The sequence below is a fragment of the Diabrotica undecimpunctata genome, chromosome 4, assembly GCF_040954645.1.
Source record: "Diabrotica undecimpunctata isolate CICGRU chromosome 4, icDiaUnde3, whole genome shotgun sequence".
In the NCBI taxonomy this organism is placed as follows: Eukaryota; Metazoa; Arthropoda; class Insecta; order Coleoptera; family Chrysomelidae; genus Diabrotica; species Diabrotica undecimpunctata.
Window position 1 is genome coordinate 140570665 of NC_092806.1, and position 20482 is coordinate 140591146.

General features: G+C 32.5%; 1 protein-coding gene across 1 annotated transcript in view; it reads right to left on the reverse strand.

The window, feature by feature from the left end:
• LOC140440120 (kinesin-like protein KIF6) overlaps window positions 1-20065 on the reverse strand; it is a 36654-nt gene extending 16589 nt beyond the window's left edge. The window contains exons 1-6 of the mRNA XM_072530406.1: window positions 19932-20065; window positions 16807-16902; window positions 11073-11146; window positions 6953-6995; window positions 6737-6841; window positions 597-709 (exon numbers count right to left, since the gene is read on the reverse strand). Coding sequence (XP_072386507.1) covers window positions 597-709; window positions 6737-6841; window positions 6953-6995; window positions 11073-11146; window positions 16807-16902; window positions 19932-19994 — 494 coding nt within the window. The 5' untranslated portion in view covers window positions 19995-20065. The remainder of the gene's footprint in view (window positions 1-596; window positions 710-6736; window positions 6842-6952; window positions 6996-11072; window positions 11147-16806; window positions 16903-19931) is intronic.
• Window positions 20066-20482: the final 417 nt, after the last annotated feature.

The following is a 20482-nucleotide window of genomic DNA, read 5'->3' on the forward strand; positions in this document are numbered from 1 at the left end:
CAATGTACTATGCATCTAAGAAAAACTTTAAAACATTAATTTAGACCTCTTATGGAGGACTATAATGCTAAAAAAGAAAGGGTTGTCAGTATGTTTGTGAGTCAATGTGTATGAAATACCATGCAGGGGTAACTTAGAGATCACCAGAAAGTAATTAGACTTGGATAACAATTATAGCTAAAAGCAATGAAGCGAAGAAAATAAAAATTATGGTTGTGAGTCTTTTTAATTATTATTGTTTTTTTATGATATTTAGGCTGCTAACTTCGCCTATCAATCCTTAATATTTTTTGGGGCCATTGGGACCGCCTACAATGACTACTCTATTCACTGAATATTCACCTTGGCAGGTGAGCGAACCAAAAACAGCGAGGGAAAATTCTCCCCTGGGTAAGTGACCAGTGATACTAGTACAAAAATGCTGCATCCAGAATATTAATACTAGATACACATTAAAAAACATACCTGAATGAAAGAAAAAACTCTACTATATGAAAGAAAAAATTTTATATTGAGTTTTGCTCGAGAATTTTCCTCAGCGTTATGCTTCACATACATATTACCAACATCCTATGCAATATTCATAATTTACTTACGGAAGTTCATCTATAGTCTTTGTAGTATTTGACTGCTTTGTACCTAACAAATCATAGCCTGTTTCATTATATATCTCCAAATATGAAATGTAGATCGTCGGCTTTTCGGAAACCTATAAAACAAAATACTACTAATATTACTTTCAATATACCATTAATACAACATAAGTTAATACAGAATTATTTGCATACATTCAAACTCAAAAACATTTCGATACAAATTCCTGAAAGGACATTACCTATTATTTGTATGCAAAAGTTTTTAAGATATTAGGTCTGTATTTTCAATAATGCATTTTCTTTTTTTACAATTAAGTCAAAACATCACAAATCCTGGACTACCCAAGGTATCCGCATATCAGAAAAGAATATGCGTTATGCTGTAGAAAGAGCAGTGGCTATACCGTTCTGACGAGACCTAAAGAGGTCGAAATACGTATCAGCGGTTGTCGCTGCCCTGTATCAAAACAAAAATCTAATACCGTCATTATGTTTTATTACTTACTTTGTTTGGCGTACAAGAAACTGAATTCACTACGAATTTTGACCAGGATGAACGGCATGTGGAATGCAATTTTAGATTCCCTTGCCGAGTAATTTATCCAGCTGTTTGTTTCGCAAATTTTAGGAAATACAGTGGTAAAAATTTGAATTCGGTTTCGCTAGGCAGAAATCGTTTGATTTCTCTTTTTGTCAACCTTTGATGTGTATTTACCGATTATGTCCACTGAGTAAGTAGAGAAATCACATCGCACATGCTAAAGAAAAGTGACACTATCCAAAATAATCAATTTTACAGAATCAGCGTTTAAAGTTTTTGACATACTTTGTTGCGAAATATGATCCTTTAAAAATAAAGTTAGTGACTGAAATATATTTTTTTAAAAAACCTTATTTATTACCTTATACACTTAATTATGTAGTTTTTCTGTTTCCAAGTCTGATACTAGTAAAAAAATTAATAAAATCATTTAATATAGTATAAGCAGTGAAATATTTTTATAGTTACATAATTTTTTATTGAAAATAACAAGTTACAACATTCTTAAAAATATAAAAAAACTTAATTTATACCGTTGGCTACACAATTGAAAAATTATCGGAATGAAATTAACATAAAAAGTCAGAAACAAATTAGAAAAAATTATAAAATATTATTATAATACGATACACTATAATATTCAGGTATTATATTTTGGTCTATCATGCTTTGTATGTGTTTTTTCTTTAATTCGCTCAAAGAAAGTCGTGTGGGATATAATTGCTTTAATGGGAACTGCTGATTCATTGGTCGATTTTTCCGTGTTTTACACCTGTTAGAACCATCTATATCAATTTCTTTATAGTCTTCGTAGTACGAATTTTTGTAAGTTACTTTAATATTATCTTCATCTCTTTCAATTCTTATTACTTTAATATCAGTCAGTTTTACAGTTTCACCTTCTTTGTTTCGTTGTAAGTTAACTAAATTTGCAAGTTCCTTGATATCGTAAAAATCTTTATAACATAATTCATTTACAGTATAAGGATTGCCTTTTTTCTTTGCTTTTCGTATTGCGGTAATGTATTGCGAAGGCACATAAATAGGACCGGACCTTAACGTTTTCTTTACTTCTCTTTCGATTGTAGAGTGGGCAGCGTCACCTTCATTTTGTGTATGCCCTTTTATTAGAAACTTATGTGTAATTGAAGTCAAGTTTTTTAAAGTTAGCAAGCAATAAACGTACAAAGAAATCATAAATTGGTTCTTTTGTTGACCACTGCAGTTATCTGAGTAGAAAATTATATTGAGGTTAGTAGATACAGTCATTTCTGACATCTTTCTAATATATTTAAGAACACAACTTGCTATTTCATTTGCTCCACGTTGGCCCTCTACCTCATTCCAGAAAAAACACTCAGTCTGGTCTCTTCCTATTGCTGATATAGTGAAATTAAAACAATTCATTTTACTTTTGTAGTAAAAGACTGAGACATCACCTCTTGGACAGGGCAAAACAGCTTGTAGGTCGTAACATGCTACTATTACATTGTCGCATACCAATAGTTTATCGTTATTCTTTTCTTCTCGACTTTTCTCTTTTTCAGAAATATGAATATTATATTTTTCTTGAAGAGCTTCCTTATTACCTGCTTGAGCGATGTTGTATGCTGCACAAAGATCACATTGATCTTTTTTTGGGACAAAGAAGCTAATGTTAAAGTCAGTTTTAAAAATTTTTCTATAAATTTGAATATCCACAAATGAAAGACTTTTTCTAATACAATCTTCTTTATAATCTCTATAGAGGTCTGAAACTGTTTTACCTCCATCAATGAATTCCCTGGTGGTTTGCTGCCTTAAATAGTGACTTTCTATTCGTGGAATTCCATTTATGTGATTTCGTACAGCAGATAATAAGCTATCATTTAATTTTGCATGTTTTCCATGTTTTCCTCTCTGTTCTGTATCAATTATTCCTTTGTTGTCTATCTTTGATATTACAGTACGTATTGGATGATCAGATATTCCAAGAGTATTCTTAAAAAAAATTTTACATACTCGCACTGTCTTAGATGTATCTACTTTCAAATGAAAAGATTGTTTAAGTTTCCTGTTACTGTTAACCATTTTGTACTGATATTTTGGGATAACAGGTACCATACTCCTTGCAATAAATTCTCTCTGACGTGTCAGCGATCCCATAGCCCAATAGCTATCAAATATCTGTTTTCGAATTTCTTCTGAAATGTGGTCAGCACATTTTAAACGGCATTGAGTTGTACATGGAGATCCCATTTTTCTTGCAGGTATAACCCTACGGTTACGAGAAGCTGACAGGTATTCCTTTCCTGAATTTCTCAATGTTTTAGCAACTGCCTTCCTACTTTGTCCAGGTCTTCTAACTATTTTTGGCACAACGCAATCGTCTGCTTGTTTGGAGGACAGATTTTCAATGCCTGTAGCAAAATTTGACGGGGTAACTGCTGGTAGCGCTAATTGATTGTCGGGTTGTACCAAACCTAAAATATCATTATAATTTTCAACAGCATTTTGTCGCATGTTAATGCTTTCGACAGAAATGTTGTTTTCCGTAGCAACATAAACGGGATGTTCTTCTGATTCGCTTTTATGAGTGCCTGATATTGAACTAGTTGACAAACCTGAGTTGGAAGATGAGCTTGTGCAAGACGAAGTGGTGCTAGAAGAAGTATCAGAGCTTGAAGAGGAGTCGGAGCTAGAAGACGCCCTGCGTAGTTTTTTTGTATTGGATGGTGCCAGCAAATTTTTGTAACGGCGTTTCTTTGTGTTGGACGAATAATATGGCAAATATTCTTTATCGTCGTCTGACACTGGAGAAAAATCGGAAACATTGTCCACAGTATTATTATTGTGTTCACTTAGATCTGTATTATTCAATAATATGGGAGTATTTGAATTGGGGTCTTCCACATTAGATGCTGTTGACAGTAAAACCTCCTCGTTAATAATTTGCTTTTCCGTTGGCATTGGATCATGTGCAATATCACAATTCTCGTATATTTGTGTTGAGTTAGGTGGATCGACAGATTTATTAGCTAGCTCTACCAATATTCGTCCACGAAACGGCATTCTGAAGTCTAAAAGAAAATATTGAGCATCAGAAGCATAAAGGTGAACTTATAGTCAAAATAACTATTTTTACAGTTTTTCTCAGATTTTATTTACAAAGAACCGATTTTAAAAATGATTATATTATTATCTATATGATTAGTATGTTATTATCTTTGTTACCAAATGAAAATTCATATTAATAGATTGAATAAACCAAATAAAAAAAACGACGACACAACTATGGTGTTTAAAAATTTTAATAATTAACAGTCTCAAGTTTGCAGTAAATTACGACATAAAAGCCAAATGTAATCATATATTTAAATAATCGTATAAACAACAATGTCACTAAACAAAACATGACGCTATGGTAGCACTTGCTGCAGCTATTAATATTATAAATTAACAGCTACAATGTCACTAAAGAGAAAGTGGCGTTATTGCTAACCACAAAGTCAATTATATTTACAAGATGTATACGGAACAGTGGCACTAAACAATAAATGTCGCTTTTGGAAGCGGCTAATTTAGCTATTAATACTACAAACCAAAAGCCATAGTGACATTAAAAATAAAGTGACGTTATTCCTAATTGCAAAGTCAATACTAACCTTAAAACTGATACAGGTAAAGTGTCCTTAAACTGAAGAAGACGTTATTTCACAATTTGAATGTTAAGTTGTAGTAATCACGTTCGTCACCACTGACATAATGACGGTTTTCAATATTGTAGAAGATCATCTTTCAGAAAATGACAAAACGGATTTCTGCCATCTAGTCGGCAATAGTTGTACTAGAAAAATGATATTTTTATTGTATTGTGTATTTCTAAATTTTGTAGTAGATGCCGCCATCTGTACAAAATATGTAAATTTCGTATAGTGTCACTTTTCTTTAGCATGTGCGACATGCAGGAACTTAAACTTATTAATTCGTTAGGTTCTATTGTGCAATTTGCAATATTTAGTTAAATTTTGCAATGGATTGTATATTTTATTAACTTTTATTTTGTGATTTGGACGATTTATGTAATTTTAGTAAATTTTATTTGTCATTGTTATTTTTTTGACTTTTTATAAGCGTTGTTTATAAAATTGTACAATTTTCAGTGACAATAAAGCATATTTTTATTCTATTCTATTTTAATGAACTTCCATCAAGTAACGGTCGAATCCATCACCACCTTTGTTCTTCCTTGTTCGCTATTAGCTTTGGTTTTAGATAAAATATGTTTGTTTTAAATGTTGTTGAAATGTTGAATTTATTTCCTATCCTTTTAAGTCTTTCTGATAATCCTTTTATATATGGTAATGTTATTTTCTACGTGGTTCAGTAAGATTTTCTCTATTATATCCTGTTCTATGTGGTTCAGTTGAATTTTTCTATTCTGTAAAATTCTTTATTTATAAACGTGAAATGATAATCATTTTTTAATAAAAATTTTCGTTAGAATACGTAATTTTAGATCTTAAGGATTTTCTTTTCAACATTGATATTGTGATTTGATTTGTAACTTAGATATTTGTTGGTGTATTGGTTTTCTATATACATATTCAGTATACTTTTGTGAGATTAAAACATCTAGGACAGGTAATGACCTGTTAAATTCCTTTTCCGCAGTAAATGTTATCAGTGGGGCACCCAGAATTTGTCTGAGGGGGGGGGGATTTTGAAATTTTTTTATGCTCCCTCCATTTTGAGTCCCTAAAATTTGGGTTTTCGTTTAGTTTAAAGTACTAAAGATAGCAGTCGCAAAGATTCAGGTATCTATTATCCTGTCATTGGTTGATGTTTCTCTTCTTCTTCTTTCTTTTTAATGACTGCTCGGATGTAATTGTAAGCACTATTCCATCCCTTCGTACTTCCCGTCATCTTCACGATCATCTCTCTTACAGTCACAGGGTTCATACCTATTTCTTTATACATTCTGTTTCTCTTCACTGCACATCTATTACACTCCAGAATTATGTAACAACAGTATAGACATTTATCTCTATTTGTCTTTCTGAATCTATGAAGATACGCCCTAAAACAAACAATCTACCCAGTCCCTTAGGCTCGGGATCAGCATCTTGGTCCACTGGACAACATTTTCCTGGTTATTCCAATCTTTTTGCCATATCTCCATTGATCTTTCCCTTTCTTCTTTTTTTATAGCTGTTGTCAAATGCTCTCTTCTCTCATAGAGATGTCTCTTTTCTACTACTAACACATGCAGAGGAACACAACCCGTGATAGTCCACAAGGCCGCCGCAGATACAGTCCTGTAGGCGCATGCTACTACGCAAGTTACATTTTCCTACTATTCTTTATAGGTATATTTTTTACTTTATATGCCCTGGAGGGGGGGGTTTAACCCCCAAAACCCCCTGGGTGCGCCACAGAATGTTATAAAATAGACTATTCTTTATCGTTTATATACAGCAGATATACGCTCAACAATTTTGATTAAATGTAATAAATATAATTAAAATGTCACAAGAAAATAGCTTCACAATGACTGATTAAATTTAACTCAAAAATAAAAATTATATAAAATTATATAGGTAAATATTACTTGACTTACATTTTCATAGTATTGAAAAATATACTGTATACTTCTTGGAATAATTCCCCTTTCATCATAATTATTCGCCGAACCAGTCATTGTATAGGTTTTTCCACTACCAGTCTAAAAGGAATGTGTCTATTGTAATTTTACCATTCTAAAATAGAAGGTACCTACGAAAATCATTCCTAACAGTGAAGCATTTTTTAATAGTTTTCAGAAATCTGTCCATACCTGTCCATATGCAAAAATGGTTCCATTAAATCCCTCCATTACACTGCAATAGAGTAGTCTTTAAATATTTATTGCAACGATTTATTGAACATATCCGTAGGTACATTAATATACAGTGTGTCTGTAAAGTATGGAATAAATTCGATATTTCCTAAATGAAAAACCTTTTTAAAAAAATCTAAAACACGCCGATTTTTAAGTTTTATGTTCTACATTTTACAATAAAATTTCATTATACAAGGTAATACACATTAAGGTGGTGACGTCATCGGCTCTTTTTTTTTAATGTAACACCCTGTATTTTAGGACATTGTTAAATCGATAAAATGAGATGATTCCAAAAAAGTATAATACGGGTCTAACGGATATAAAATGTGAAAGATACGCGCTTAGAAAATTAATTTTATTGATTTCTAATATTAATAAATTATAAATAAATTATAATAAATAACTTATCTTATATTATATTATATAAATAAGTAACTCCGTAATTAATACATGACTTTACGTTGAATGTTCGAATTGTAGCCCTTGTTCTATTTGACAGTAATCCAAACGTTGTACAAATTCTTGTAGAACCTTATTTATGGTTTCTTGAGAAATATTGTTTATTTCTTTACGAATTCTTGTTTTTAAGTCTTCAATATTTGCAAGTTTCGTTTTTAAACAACATCCTTCAAATGACCCCACATAAAATACTCCAAAGGATTGAGGTCTGGCGACCTCGCTGGCCATTCAATATGTCCACGTCTTCCAATCCACCTGTATGCACACAGCATAATGCGGAGGCGCACCATCCTGTTGAAACAATAAATTTTCATCAAAACCTCAAGGATTAATTCTACTGGGGTATAAATTAACTAAAGTAGTTACGAGATACCCCTTAAAAACCGAAGGTATGCTGGCCCGTTTAAATTACCTTCGAAAAAGTAGGGTCGGATGATTTTATTTCTTACAATGACATCCCATACGTTTAGGTTTGCGGGTATTTTGTATGATATTCCCGCATCCAGTTGGGGTTTTCTTTTGCCCAGTATCTACAATTCTGACGGTTAACCTCGCCATTTAATGTGAATGTAGCCTTATCAGAAAAAATAATATTTTGAACCAAGAGAGGGTTTCGGTGGCAGTTATCCATCATTGTTTCGCAAAATTGTATTCTTTTATCTGGATCATCTTCGTTTGATTCCTATACAAGTGTGCATCTAAAGGGGTGCCATTTTTCAAGTTTTATTACTTTGTGTACCGTTGTTTTGCAAACATCGAGATCACGACTAATCTTACGAACAGAAGTGTGCGCATCTTTTTCAAAAGCAAGTAAAACATCTACTAGTGTATCATAATTTACAGAGGGACGACCTGATTTGCGTGCATTTTCAACCGTACCAATTTCTCGAAATTTCTTTTCAATCTTACTGTTAACTGCGTTATGGGGCTTTCTGGATATTTATCATTAAATAAAGTACACACTTCAATCTGAGTTCGCGATTTGTCTCCATATCCAATTATCATGAGTATTTCAAATCTTTGCTTTACACTCAAATTCATTTCTACTTCAAATTAATTATAAGTAATAATAAAGAACATTCACGAATGAATATAATTATTGTAATACTTAATTGTTATTGAACGTTACTAAAAATAATTACATTCCCTAAAAACTAGTACCTAGTAGGCTACTTTTTTATAATTGATAATAAATAATTTATTTTCTAAGCGCATATCTTTTAAACTATATCCATTAGACCCCGAGTATTACACTTTTTTGGAATCAGCTCATTTTATCGATCTAAAAATGTCATAAAATATAGGGTGTTAGGGTGTTACACAACATTAAATTTAAAAATCGACGTGTTTTAGATTTTTTAAAACGGCTTTTCATTTAGGAAATACAAATTTATTCCATAATTTACGAACACACTCTATGAGTACTATATTAAAATATCAAGACAAATTTTTACTCGAGAAGAAAAGAAAAGGAGCAAAAAATGTGTGTTTCATCGAAATATCTAATCATTGTTAAATGTTTTGGCAGTATTACGTTACACTAAAGTTTTAAATGTGGCGGTCAAACATTTGTAACCCTCTTTCACAAACTATTAATACAGTTTTGGCAAGAATCCGCTTTACCATAAGGTGGGAATACTGGAATTATATGTCCTGTACACAAAAAAGGAAACATGCTTGACTGTTCCAACTTTAGAGGGATTTTCCTTCTTAATACTTCTTCTTCTTCTTCCTCTCTATAAGCAATTCTGTTTGTTCATTGGTGGATTAATACCTCTATGAAAGGATGTCACTCCATCTTTTGTCGTTCTTCCGCTACTTCTTTCGCCGATTGGTGACTTATCTCTTGTCATTTTGACGACACAGGTTTACTCCATTTTGCTTATGTGGTTATTTCATTCTTTTATTGTATTTTGTCTTCACTCATTTATACACTGTACATTACATTTTCTTCTAATATCTTCACTTCTCTTTCGATGTCTCAGCGTATTTCCTGTAATTCTTCTCAGTACTCTCATCTCTGCCGTCTCCAACAGCCTTTGCGTTGTGGCTCTATCGGGTCTTGTTTCTGAGGCATATCTCATTATTGGTATTACACTGGCTTTATAAATTCTTAACTTCATCTCAGCGTTAATGTGTCTGTTTCGCCATATAGTGTTATTAAGGCATCCTGCCAGTCTATTTGCTTTTTGTATTTGATCTCTCACTTCTTTGTCCAGGTCTCCATAGCGAGACAGTGTAATTCACATGTATTTTATTTCCATTACTTGTTCAATACTGATGCCATCAATTCCTATTTTACACCTGGCTGGTTCTTTGCTGACCACTATTGTTTTAGTTTTCTGAGATGAGATTGTCATATTAAATTCTTTTGCTCTTATGTTATATCTGTGAACCAATCTTTGAAGACTATCTTCATTTTGGACTATCAATATTACGTTGTCTGCGTAACAGAGTATTTTTATTTCTTTGTTTCCCATTCTGTATCCTCTTCCTTAGCCAGGTTATAGAAAGATATAGCCAGGTTAGCACCCTACTGATAGACTTTAAAACCGTACAGCTCATAGAAACAAGATTATGCCTTCTAAATACGGCATATAAAATTGTGTCCCTGATCTTTAAAGAACAATTGGCACAGTGTACTGAAAATATAATAAAATCATACCAAAAAAGCTTTTTGAAAATCTGATCTAACATTGATCACATATTATCCATCAAATAAATATTAGAAAAACGACGGAGTACGACATACACTGCCATTACATCTTCGTAGATTTTAAGACAGCGTATGAAACTGTTGACAGACTCCAATTCTATTCGATTATGCTCGAATTTGGAATACTAAAAGGATTGGTAGAATTAATTAAAATGACAATGAAAAAAGTTGAATGTAAAGTGCGAATACAAGGGGATCTTTCAGAACCATTTACAACTAACAGAGAACTACACCAGGGAGATATGCTATCATGCACGCTGTTCAATCTAGCGTTAGAAAAAGTTATGAGAGATTCGGGAATAAACTTAACGAGTACGATACATCTTACATACCCGTAGTGTTCAAATAAGGCATATGCTGATGATATGGTGATCATTAGAAGAACCCGGAATGAAGCAGTTGAAGCTTTCACTTGTATTAAAAACGCCGCAGAAAACATCGGACTTAACCATAACAATAACAGAAAGTACCATTAATATAATTTTAAATAGGCGTACAGCTATAACATATGTTCAAAATTAACTCCCTGAAACATGACATAAGTTGCAACTCTTAGCCTATTTGGTTGTCGTATTCGTGCAAATATTCCTGGTGTTTTCTTATTTCCTTATGTAAAAGTGTCTCATTTAAATTGGCTGAAACTTTGCAGAGGTATTTTTGGTTATTCTGATCAAAAGTTCTTAGTACCCCAAAAATCAGAAATCTACCTCAGAAAGTTCCCGCCAATTTAACCGATTTTACATAAGAAAAATGCCAGAGTCCTTTGACTGTAAACGCGAATTTGTTTTCAATAGGCTTAAGACATTTAGTCGATTTTATATGTAAAGAACATATTAGGGGTATAAAACTCCCTTGACTTTTCTCCGTTAGACATTACAAAAACTATATGAAACTTACCTCGTAATTACAGGTTTTGCGACTGTATCGAATATGTCAGCTTGTAATGAATTTACATTGAATACTTTATGAAACCTAAAATAAACTTTTTGTTATTTGAAATTTTATTTGACGTGTAAAATAGAAATAATAAAAATTGTGCGTTTTAATTGTTTCGGCATCGTTAAACACGCCGTTTCTATTGATAAAATTTGAATATACAAGAACACATAAGGCAACCTGGCGATACTGTAGTAAAAAATTTAATCGACCACTCAGCAACAAAAGAATTAAATAAAAAATTACTATAGTGTATTTTTATGTATGAGAGAGTAATAAAACAATAAATTATGTATGCAAATCCCTAAACTGTTGATACGGGTGACTCAATGAAAAACAGATATTTGTCAACAAGTTTACAGAAGTATATAGGAAAACAATTTTAAATTGAGTATGACCACCAGGTATAAAAGTTGGAGCAGAATAGAATACAATAGTTGTGAGGGTTACTAATCCCTAAATAAGGTTGCCAGTGTCGGAGTGATGGAGGTTAACAGGTACTAATGAATTTGCAAGAAATGTAAGATGTTTATTTTATTGGTTATATATAGCCAATAAAAGTTTAATAAGTACCTACCTATTTGCAAAATAAAGTTTAATTCTTTAGATAAAATAAAACGTTTTATTTTATCTATTTGCAAAATAAAGTTTAATTCTTTGCCTATTTGCAAAATAAAGTTTAATTCTTTAGATAAAATAAAACGTTTTATTTTATCTGAAATGAGTGCATACCACGAAGTAAGGGTTTCAACAATCAAACATTTAATTCTTTAATTCCAGGAATCTACGACAGTAATTGACTAGATAATTACCTTCTAAACTTATTCCACAGAAAATGTGATAGTGGGTTTTTCCATTTTGTATATAGGAAGGTCCAAGTGGCGTATTCAAAATTCTTAACAGTTCACTAAAAGTAGGTACTTCAGTTGCAAGGTGCAGTTTATTGTGTATACTAGTGTTATGGAAAATTTGGAAGTGCCGTGTAAACGCCGAAAAATTGGTCCTCTAACAGTTAATGAAAAAACATTAATATTTAATTGTTTTAAATCATTTACAGACAAACGTTTATGTGAAAGTGTTGATGAGACCGTTGAGTTAGTTAGCAGTACACTTGGTGTTGGGAAATCTACGATTTACAGAGTTATTAAAGAAGAGAAATGTGGTAGTTTTCAAATGCCACGTAATGCTCCAGGGAAACCAAAATTTCAAATAGAATATCATTTTAAAGAAGGACTTCGACGGAAAGTGCATGAATTCTTCTTTAGACAAGAATTTCCAACATTGGATAAAGTTTTTGTCTCAGTTCGAGATGATAAGGATTACCCAGAAATGAGTCGAAGTACGTTATGGAAACTTTTAAAAGAAATAGGCTTCCGCTGGAAAAAGAATCCCAGAAAGTCTATTTTATTAGAAAGAAGCGATATTGTCATATGGAGAAGACATTTTCTAAGAACCATAAAGGAAATGAGAAACCAAAAAAGAAAAATATTTTATCTTGATGAAACATGGATCAACGAGGTTCATACACCAAATAAATTTTGGCAGGATGAAACTGTTACAAGTCAAAGGCACGCTTTTGTAAATAACTTATCTACTGGTTTAAACCCACCATCAGGAAAGGGACGCAGGCTGATAATAGTACACATTGGCAGTTCAGACGGTTTTGTTGAAGGTGGTTTATTAACTTTTGAATCAACTCGTACCGGTGACTACCATGAAGACATGAACGCTGATGTCTTTCAAGAATGGTTCGAACAAATGATAGATCTTCTTCCTAAGAACTGTGTAATAGTAATGGATAATGCAAGTTATCACTCCAGACTTATAGAAGGACTGCCCACAACCAAGTGGTTAAAAAAAGACTTGCAGAATTGGCTGAGTTCAAAAAATATTACGTACCATCCCGGATCTATAAGAAAGGAACTTTATTCGTTGTGTGCCCTTCATAAAGAAAAATTTAAAAAATACAAAATTGATGAAATTGCCAAAAATCGTGGAATGACAGTACTTAGATCCTCACCATATCATTGTGAATTAAACCCGATTGAACTGGTATGGGCACAGATAAAGAGTGAAGTTTCAAGAAAAAATACCACTTTTAAAATTCATGATGTTAAACAGTTGTTTTTGGAGGCCGTAAATAATGTAAAACCTGAAAACTGGGAAAAGGCAGTAAATCACACTATTAAAGAAGAGGAAAAAATGTGGAAGCTGGACAATATTACTGATAAAATGATCGAGCCAGTTATTATAAATCTTGGTTCTGAAAGTTCATCTTCTGAATCTGATTTGGATTTGTAACAAGTAGCTGTAAGTTTTATATTAATATTTTTATTCATCTATTTAACATACCTTAGACGGTTTTAAAAACTCTTTTTCTCTTTTGTAATTTTTAAAAATTAAAAAAAATGTGAATTTTTAAAACCCTTTTTAATGTAGGCCAGTCAGTTCTAATATAGTGTGTGATAAAAGAGGTCACTTTTGTTTACATACACATAACACTTTATAACACTGAAATAATTCATTTATTTTTTACAATTATTCAAAGTAATTTTTCAATTAATCTTGAGCACGCCCATGGAGTGGTCGGAGCTACCATTTAAAATTATGCTAATTACTCTCTCGTTCATAAAAATAAACTATAGACACAAGATCTTACAGACGGACAAACGCAAACACCGGCTACTTAAGGTGTGTAAAATCAAAAGCGACAATCAACAATTTTTCTTGTTTTGAGTTAGGAACGCCATCTGTTGCCTTTTTTTATTACCTGTTAGATAAAACTATTTGTAAAAACCAAAAGTGGTCTTAACTTTATACAAATCGCAGTAAAAAGTTCATGTTGGGATCAAAAGCGTCAATCTCCATAGCTGAGTGCGTACCAAACAGGACAATCTCCGCTGCGGCCAATAAGAACCATGTAGCGCACGCACGTGATCAACACATGGTTAAATTTGTCGTTACATCGAGCCATTATAATTTATTTTAGTTTTGGAAGTCGTTACATTGCTTTTGGGCTTTTCCTAAACTATATTTGTGTCTAAGAAATTAAAAGCCGTTGTTGAATTTTGATATTTTGTTTTTCGTTTTTGTTAAAATTTGAACCCATTTCAGGACTTATGTTCATAATTATTGTTTGTTGTAGATATTCTGCGAAGAATATGCCATAATACCCAATATGTGGTCACAATTCAAAAACATATAAGTGCCGCTTGCTGAAAATGAATGATATACTTAAAGAAATTTCATAGCTTATTCTATGAGACCAAAGATAAAGCGACTCAAGATGCCTTTATTTTCGGCCGAAAAATGAAAAGTATTCTTCAAAGAAGCACCAGGTAAAATGTTTCATCCATAATTTTTTATCCAAGAAAGTTCTAGTGTGCCAAGCAGCTTTTTTCAACGTGCTGGGGATAACAAAACACAGGCTTTTCTATGTGATAAAACGATTTAATGAAACAGGACAAGTCCCGATTGAACGCGCAGAGGTGGTGATCGAAAAACTGCGAAATCCCGGAATAGGCTGGAAGGAATAACAAAAGAATGTATCTTCCATCTGAACTCAGCGTCTCAAAATTGTATTTAGTGTACACTGCTCAGACAATTCCATCGCAGACTGTGAAGAGATCGTATTTTCGCTATATATTTAACAGAAAATATAATTTGAGCTGTAAAACTCCAAGAACAGATGTTTAGATAAAATATTTAAAGCTAAATGAATGCATTAAATATGAGAAAAATGAGCAATCTAAAATTAAAATCTAAATATAAACGGCTCCACAAACTTCGAGCGAAAGCATTTTTCCAATCTCTTCAAGAAAACAGAGAAGACCTAGTCACTTTGTCGTGTAACTGCCCAAAAAATTTGGTGCTCCCCAAAGTTCCTGATCAAAGTGCTTATTATTCAAGGCAGCTTTATTTTTATAACTTTACTGTTGTTGAAGGTTGCTCAAAATCTCCACTTTCAAAGGAAAATGTATTTTCATACTGTTGGACTGAGGACATGTTTGGCAAAGGATTAAATGAAATTCCCTCTGCAGTCTTTCATTGACTCAATGACACTGGTTTTGGCAACATCTCAAAGAAGGTACGACTGTTCGCCTATGGATGAGTGGTCAAAATAAAAACTCGATAATGATTGGTATGTGTTGCAAATGGCTAGACGAAAGCGCACCACCAAATGTTAAATTACTTAAGTTAGTTTTTCCTGTAGTTGGTCACTCATTACCATCCCATGAAGTCTGCTGTTCAAGATGTTCTTAAACCAGTAGGAGCATGGAGTTTTCAGTTTAAGGAATGTAAAAGGTACATTTTAAAACGATGTAGGACAGGAAATGTTTTAATACGAGGTAAACTTCATTACAAACACGATTTCGGATATTTTGTAAATATCAAACGAAAAGGCAAACAGATTAGCATGATCAATCCAGAGAAACTTATCCCGGATCCTCACAAGCTTTTTCAACGTTATGAAAAAGAAGCAAACGAGACCTACTTGAAGAATCCTGTTCCAGAGTTAGAGTCTGTCGAAACCTGTGAATATATACCCGAACTCCTGGATACTAGTTTAAGTGATGTGTATATAAATTGTTTACATTTTATATTATTGTTCAATATCAAACTATATTTTTTTTTCACTAAGTAACCGACATAATGATGTTTTATTAGTTTAAAACTGGCAATATCCTTATGGATCATATCCGTCAATCTCCAAGCATTACAAACAAAAATATCAATCTCCAAACTAAAATATTGGGAAAAAAAAAGAAAAAAATAATTTCTCAATCTCCTCTTTCTGGACATGCGATCACAAACCAAATTTTATATCATTCTTCATCAGTTTTATTGTTTTAATTTAATTTTGTTAGTTTCTACAGTTTTTCGCGGTTTCCCAAAATTATGGAAAGGGGAGATTGCCGAATTTGATTTTACACCCCTCACTTGTTCTCATACAGACTTCAAGTAAAAAAAACTCTAATACCTACATGAAACCTTGAAGCATTAAAATAAGCACCTGAAATAAGAGAATAATTTAAAAAACATGAATTGCAACGTATCAAACCTTACAAATAAACTTACAAACATAGACAAAAGATTGCAAATTAAAAGGCAAATAACGAAACAGCGAGAATGTTAACAAAATTCGCCAGAATGGCATGAGTCAACAATCCGTCAGAACAAAACAGATAATAATAAGAATGAACGAGAAAAAAAGCTAATCCCATAAATAACAAGAAGAAGGACGAGTAGTTAAATTAATCAATTAATTACAAGATGAGAATAAACGACTCGGATATTGAAAGAGATAATTATAAAATAAAACAATTCTAAAGTACAAAAACGTCAAAGCATAAAAAACAATCCTAGCCTCAAATCAATAGAATTAAAGAACCGAAAAGGAGAAACGAAATTTGAGGATAAAATCTACAGAATATGGAAAGAACATTATGAATAAATGTTTAAAAGTACAGCATAACGACGAAAAAGAAAGTCTCATAGAAGAAATACAAAACGAAAATAAAAACCTCCGAAACGGAAAAACGGCTGAAGACGAATTAACGCAGAGTTATTAAATAAGGAAAAATACAATAATTACACTAAAAAATAAAAACTCTAGTACAACAAATATTAGCACAAAATTAATTAATTATTATTAATAATAATAACTAAATTTTATAAGCTTAAATTATACTTTCCTGAATCCAGATATATTGTTTAAAGTACATTTTGTGCTTAAGTAAAATGTTAAATCTTCAAAATCTTCTTTATTCGTTGTAATATCATAAGGAACCTGAAAATAGATAAACTTTTATTCAATAGTAACCATTTAAAAAATGTAGTAGAAAAAAGTAGTGGAACCATTTAAAAAATGATAATTAAAAGAGGTCACAGGCAGGTCACATAGCGAGACTGAAAGACATAAGATGGACCAGAAAACTAATTGACTGGCATCCACGAGAAGACAAACGCAGCAGAGGACGACCACCAACACGCTGGATGGACTACATTAGACGAATATCCAAAAAATGGCAACAAGAAGCACAGAACCGTGAAGAGTGGCGAAAAATGGGAGAGACCTATGTCCAGCAGTGGACAGAAGAGGTTGCATGATGATGATGATGATGAATTAAAAGAGGTTATTAATTTGATTTATAAATAACGAAGATCTGATTAAATCTAGTACTCATATTTCATATTTCCCAAAATTTCCCCAGATATCGCGGTAAATATGAGATTCTTTATTCTTTTTTCGATCATTTTTTCTCTAGTTTACCCTGCAGGATCAGCAGAAATAAAGCATATCTCTATCATCTTATTTCATAAAAAACATATTCCATTTTTTTCCTGGATAGTAAATAGTATCTCATCATCATAAGTGGCTCGACAATCCATTGTGGATCTTTGCCTGCTCACAAAGAAGTCGCCACTCCTGTTGATTCCCTGCAACGTCCCTCCATCTTCTGACACTTAGAATCTGTAGGTCTTCTTCCACATCATCCATCCATCTCCTTCGTGATCGTCCTCTATTTCTTGTGCCCTCTGGTATTGAAAATGTTAATCTCTTCGTGTATTCGTGTCTGACATCCTAGCAATGTATCCAGCCCATCTAAGTCTCTGCACTTTAACGAATTTCACAATATCTGGATAGGTGTATAACTGAAATAGTTCAAAGTTGTATCTTCGACGCCATAGCCCATTTTCATTTAAGGTTCCAAAAATCTTTTTAAGAATTTTTCTCTCAAGAATACCAAGAAGTCTTTCATCATTGTGAGATAAGCTCCATGTTTCAGCCCCATATATCAAAACCGGTCTTATTAATTGCTATGCGTCTTTTTATTTCGTCGCTTGTCGTATTTGTTGCGTTTACTAGCGATCCAATATATATGAATTCTTTGACTAACTCAAAGGCATGGTTGTTAATTTGAATTTTCTGTTGGATATTACGGGGGGTTTTACAGAAAAACATATATTTGGTTTTTTCCTCGTTTACCACTACACAAGTTCTAATTCACTTGCCGCGTTCGCAAACCTTGTAAAGCACTGCACCATGTCTCTCATACTTCTGCCCACTAATACTATATCGTCAGCGAATGCGAAAATTTGCGTCGATCTATTAAAAATAGTTCCATTCATTCTAATCCTTAATTGTCTGATTGCCTTTTTCAAGTCAATATTAAAGAGGAGACACACCAGCGCATCCCCCTGTCTTAGACCATTATTAATGTCAAAGAACTTTCTCCTTCAATTCAAACGCATGAGCTTACGTTTTGCATTGTTAGTTGGGTCAACTTAACTAACTTAGGTGAGATCCCTAAGTCTATCATTGAATTATATAATGCAGTTCTTTTCACACTGTCATAGACTGCTTTGAAGACGACGAAGAGATGGTGTATATCTATGTCATATGCTAGTGACTTTCTAGAATTTGCCTATGTGCTTGAATTTGATGTGTAGTTGACTTTCTAGCAGTAAATCCGCATTGATATTGACCAACAATATCCTTTGTAAAATGTTTAAGTTTTTCAAACAATACATTGCCGAAGATTTTATACGCAGGTGCTAACAGAGTAATGCCTCTATAGTTCTTACACGCCAGTTGATCACCCTTTTTATGCAACGGACATATTATTCCCTTTAACCACTCTTCTGGTACCAATTCATTCTGCCATATAAGTATTATTAGTTTATGGATTGCTGCAAAAAGTTGATCACCACCTTTTTTATACATTTCCGAACAGATTTCATCGATTCCTGGGACAATTGTCTTTGAGTTTTAAGATGGCATTTGACACTTCTTCTCTTGTTGGGTCTTCACTGTGTAGTTGACGTTGTAGATTTTGTTGATTGTCTATGTTGTAACCTCCTTCAATATCGTTTATATTAAGATGTTCGCTGAAATTTTGTGCCCATCGTTTTCTTCGTTTCATTTTTATCGAATAAACTTTGTATCTCATTGAGAGTGTTCTGTTCTTATTTCCTTTTCTTACGTCGATGAATACGTTCTTCCTCTCTTCTAAGACGTCTATACTCTTCTTTTTTTTTATCCGTATACAACCTACGTTGATGGTTTTTTTATATGCTACGTTCTTTCTATTCATTTCGCACTCATGATCAAATCAATGATTTCTTTTTCCTGACTTGATTTTGCCCAATATTTCAACCGATTTCTGTAACACAATATCTCGTATATTTGCCCATAGTTGGCTAATGTGTTCTTCTTCTTCTTCTAAGTTTTCTGTCCCTATTTGATCTTGTATTTGCTGTCTGTATACATTTGCAATGTCGGGATCTTTTAGTTTATTAATAACGATTTTTTCTCACCTTCTTCAGATTTCCTTTTTTAAATTGGATATTCTCTCTTTAAATCGTGCTTTAACTAAATAATGATCACTATCTATGTTTGCTCCTCTAAAAGACATAACATCTAATCAGTTAGAGCAGTGTCTTGCATCGATGATTCTATTACCTCGCGTGTGGTAAATATTCTGCATGATGTTCACTACTTACTCATTTACTTGACGTTTAGTCCAAGAAATATTCTACAAACATCTAGACGTCCTCATTTTAAAAGCTTTTAATAAATTGTTAATTGTTAAGCATCTGTTATTTTACACACAGTTGCTATTTAGGGTTCACTTATGGTTCTCTATTAAACTTTCCTCAGTTATCAAGGTATTTATTGTAGTGCATTTTAATATTTTTTTTATACATTAGTAATTTATTATATTCGTTTCAGATATTATATATAATCTTATTTTCTCTCGATATTTAAACTTTAAACACAATAATTTAAGAGTAGTAAATTATAATTGATCTTACCGTGGGTTTTTCTTCAAATCCTTTCTTTACTCTAGCATAAACCTTAATCGATTGATTCACCATTTCAATGTCTGACCAGTAAGAATTCACATTTTAATTTTTGTATCAACGTCAACCTAAATAATTAAATTGACGCAATGACACATTGTCAAAAATCAACGTTAATGAATAGATTGTTGTATATGTCATCAAATTAAAGGAATTTCGCAATAATTATTGTATTTTTACAAAAAAAACTTCACCTTCTACGAATGATATTGATTAGAATAATATAATAATTATATTGAAGTTATATTATCTGTGCTGTGCATTGTATTTCAAATTCCGTGGAAGATTTTACGAACTCAACCCGTCCTACAGCTTTCGGCTGATGTCGTGAACGGTTGACGCCATTATCTTCAGTCACCGTTGCACGTGAACTAAGTGAGATCCGATTATTGAAAATTGCAAGAATTCTTATAGTTTTTCTGCTCCAAAAATTAACACGATACGTCCGTAGGCTTTATTCAGTTGCTTTTAACTTATTGTTGATTTGAATTATGTTGTTTTCC